The 3253-nt window shown below is 59.5% G+C and overlaps 1 protein-coding gene across 1 annotated transcript; it reads left to right on the top strand.

The window, feature by feature from the left end:
* The first annotated feature begins 222 nt into the window (after positions 1 to 222).
* On the top strand, positions 223 to 2497 carry C9H11orf87 (chromosome 9 C11orf87 homolog). The gene is made up of 2 exons (XM_057747285.1): positions 223 to 382; positions 1449 to 2497. The coding sequence occupies exon 2, from the start codon at positions 1695 to 1697 to the stop codon at positions 2286 to 2288; it is 594 nt and encodes a 197-aa protein (XP_057603268.1). The 5' UTR covers positions 223 to 382; positions 1449 to 1694; the 3' UTR covers positions 2289 to 2497.
* Positions 2498 to 3253: the final 756 nt, after the last annotated feature.

The raw sequence follows: 3253 nt of genomic DNA, 5'->3' as shown, positions 1-3253 counted from the left end.
CTAAGCAGAGGGGTGCGGAAGGTGGGTTGCTCACAGGGTGGAGGCGGGGTTATTCCTCAGCCCCTGGCAGGGGAACAGCAGGGAACTGGGAACGTGCGTGGCAGGCTGGCTCTGCCAGGACGAGGTGTTAGGGTAAGAGGGTGGGGTGGGGTGGGGTGGGGGCCCGAGGGGTGGCTTGGAGCCCTAGCGGTGGCTGCCTGACGTCACCGGCCTCTCTGGCAATAGGCTGCGAGCTGAGCTCCCCGAAGCGGCGGCGGCGGCGGCGGCGGCGGCGGCAGCGGCAGCGCGGCTCGTTCTCCGGCCCCTTCACTCCGCGCCTTCTGCAGCCGCCACTGCAGCCGCGCGGCGGGGCTTCCTTGGTGCAGCCAGCCGGCGGCCCCAGGTAAGGGACGCGATGCGGCTAAGGCTGCGGGCGGCCGGGCGCGAGTGGGTAGGACAGCCCCGGCGGCCTGCGCAGGCACCCCCGGCCGTAGCTTCGGCCCCCGCCCCTGCCCCGGCCCGGGTTTGCGCGCCGCCTTGCTGCTCCGCAGTGCAACAGTTTGCAGCTGCCTCTTAGAGCGGCCAGGGGCTCCGCTGCGCGCTATGGGCTGCCTGGCTCTGGTCCTCGGGAAAGAGGCTCGGGGCCCTCGGGCTGGGTCTGGGAAGGCCCCAGAGAAGGTCCGTTCCCCAAACTTTGCAGGCGGGAACCCTCCCCCTTTCATTTCCAGCACCCTTAGAAAGAAGCAGGACAGCACAGAGAGATGAGAAGGGAGGGCATTTGCAGATATGTGCTTTAGCTGAGAAAGGTGCTTCAGCAATTTTTTTTTTTTTCGTTCGGTGAGGAGGGACCAGGGAAGAAGGCTGGAGAAATGATGGGGCGCGATCCTGCCCGTCAGCCGCGGCTGCAGACAGAGGAGGAGTGGGATGTGGCCCCAGGGTTACCCCCATGGGAATGGGACCTAAGGGGTCTGACAACGTCCAGGGAGGGAGAGTCTGGAGGGGGAGGGAAGGGAAGGGAGGATTGCGTACCCGGAGCCGGCTCGGCGGCCCGGGGTGGGTGCTGGGAAGGTAGGATCCAGGCGAAGACATCCATTGAGAGGGCGCAGGAAAGAAGAGAGTCGGCGCTCTGGGAAGCAGGCACCGCGTTCCAAGGTGGTTGCGCGTCTGCTGCAATTAGAAAGTTGTGGAGGACGCGGGGAGGCTGCTTTATCTGCTGAGTAATCGGCATCTCTGCGGTGCCGGCGTCGACCCTCTTCCCCGCAAAGTGGCGCGAGCGCGGAACTGGAGGCTTTGATGCGCGGCCAGGAACGGGCGGGCGGGCTGGGGTCCGCGGGCTGCGGAGAAGATCGGCAGCGCCCAGCTGAGGCAGTGTGCTCAGAGCGCCGCTTTGCAGCGGCGGTGATCATTCCGGTTCTCTGCGCTCCCCTGGGCAGCGGCCGGTATCCTAACTAAGCCTGTTCTCTTTGCAGCCTGGTGCCTTGGCAAAGGAAAAGGGCGCGCGGACACGCGTTCGAGGCGGGGCTGGAGAGGATCTCCCGGGCACCGCTCGTTCCCTGGCCGGCTTGCTTGCCTCAGTCCTTCGCTAGCGCGCACATCCCCTCCCACATCAGGGAGTAGTTTTGGGTGGCGCGGGCTCCATCCTCTTCTTGGCTGGTGGGAACCGCGTGCCCAAAAGAGGAAGTCTGGTGGGCCCGGCCCCTCCCAGCCCAGCGCCGATGAGTGCCAGGGCGCCCAAAGAGCTGAGGCTGGCGCTGCCGCCGTGTCTCCTCAACCGGACCTTTGCTTCCCCCAACGCCAGCGGCAGCGGCAACGCGAGCGCCCGTGGCCCGGGCGCAGGCGGCGGCGGCGGCACCTGCATCACGCAGGTGGGACAGCAGCTCTTCCAGTCCTTCTCCTCCACGCTGGTGCTTATTGTCCTGGTCACCCTCATCTTCTGCCTTATCGTGCTGTCCCTCTCCACCTTCCACCTCCACAAGCGTAGGATGAAGAAACGGAAGATGCAGAGGGCTCAGGAGGAATATGAGCGGGATCACTGCAGTGGCAACCGCGGCGGCAGGGGGCTGCCCCAACCCGAGGGCGGCCAGGCCTCAACCCAAGCAAAAGAAACCCGGCTGGAGAGGCAGGTCCGGGACTCTGCCTTCTGCGCCCCACCCAACGCTTCTTCATCTTCTTCCCCTGGCCTCCCGTGCCAGGGTCCCTGTGCCCCTCCGCCTCCACCACCGGCCCCCAGTCCGCAAGGAGCACACACAGCCTCCTCCTGTCTGGACCCAGCTGGCGAGGGCCTTTTGCAAACGGTGGTACTGTCCTGATTGTCTAGCCCCTCTCCACTCCCTTCCTCGTTTCCAGCATCTTTGCCATCCTTGCTTTTTTCCCTCTGGCCTTCCTCTTCCACTTTCCTGTGCCCTCCCTTTCCTCTTCCTTCTTTCCTTATTTGTCCTCCCCCTACTCTTTTTCTCCTCCGCCGAGGCACTGTGCGGTATTTGTAAATATTGGGCGAGGAAAGTCTCGGAAGAAGAAATAACGCTGATAATAATACTTTATTATTAATATTTATAGTAATTATTATAATATTAATAACACGATCCAAGCGCATGACAGATCACATAATTTCTCATTGTCCATGAAGGATGCGTCTTCCCTCTCCACCCTGCGCCCCCACAATATGGAGGAGAAACCGCACAAGCTACCATATATGTAAAAGGCATTGACCCATGGAGCAAAGGGAGTGGAGGGGGCCCGGTGTGTTGTACATAGCTGTCAAGTTAAGGTTCAGTTACCTTTCTTCCCCTTCACTCCCACCTTTCCTTCAGCTTCCCTCCCTTCCCCATTTCCACCTTCAGCCGGGCTCAGGCAATAGTATATTATAAAGAAAACGTAAACATTAAGCACCAGGACTACAAGAGGCCACAGAGACTGTCCCAGAAAAACGTTTATGACAGGTAACGCTCTCCAGTCAGCCATCTTTTCACCTTTAGTTAACCATTCTCTTTTCCAGGACCAGGCATTTTAATTTACTTTTTGAAATGTCCCTCGCTGGCCGAGCGTATGTTCATTAAAAATCTTTAAATGAGTTTTAAAAAAGAAAGACAGAAAGACAAAAAAAAAAAAAAAGAAAGAAAGAAAGGAAGGAAGGAAGAAAAAGAAAGAGAGAAAGAGAGAAAGAAAGAAAGATTCTACTGCTTTAATCCTTGCCCTGCTCTCCATCTGTACACCTTTGACTTGTGGCATTTTCAGGATTCACAGAGGACCCGGGAGCTATCCAGCCGGGTCTGGT

Source organism: Hippopotamus amphibius, chromosome 9 (genome assembly GCF_030028045.1).
Source record: "Hippopotamus amphibius kiboko isolate mHipAmp2 chromosome 9, mHipAmp2.hap2, whole genome shotgun sequence".
Lineage (NCBI taxonomy): Eukaryota > Metazoa > Chordata > Mammalia > Artiodactyla > Hippopotamidae > Hippopotamus > Hippopotamus amphibius.
Note: the sequence above shows the minus strand (reverse complement) of the source record. Positions and strands in the feature narration are given on the sequence as shown.

Coding starts and splice junctions, on each gene's coding strand:
- C9H11orf87 (XM_057747285.1), top strand. CDS start 1,695: ATGAGTGCCAGGGCGCCCAAAGAGCTGAGGCTGGCGCTGCCGCCGTGT.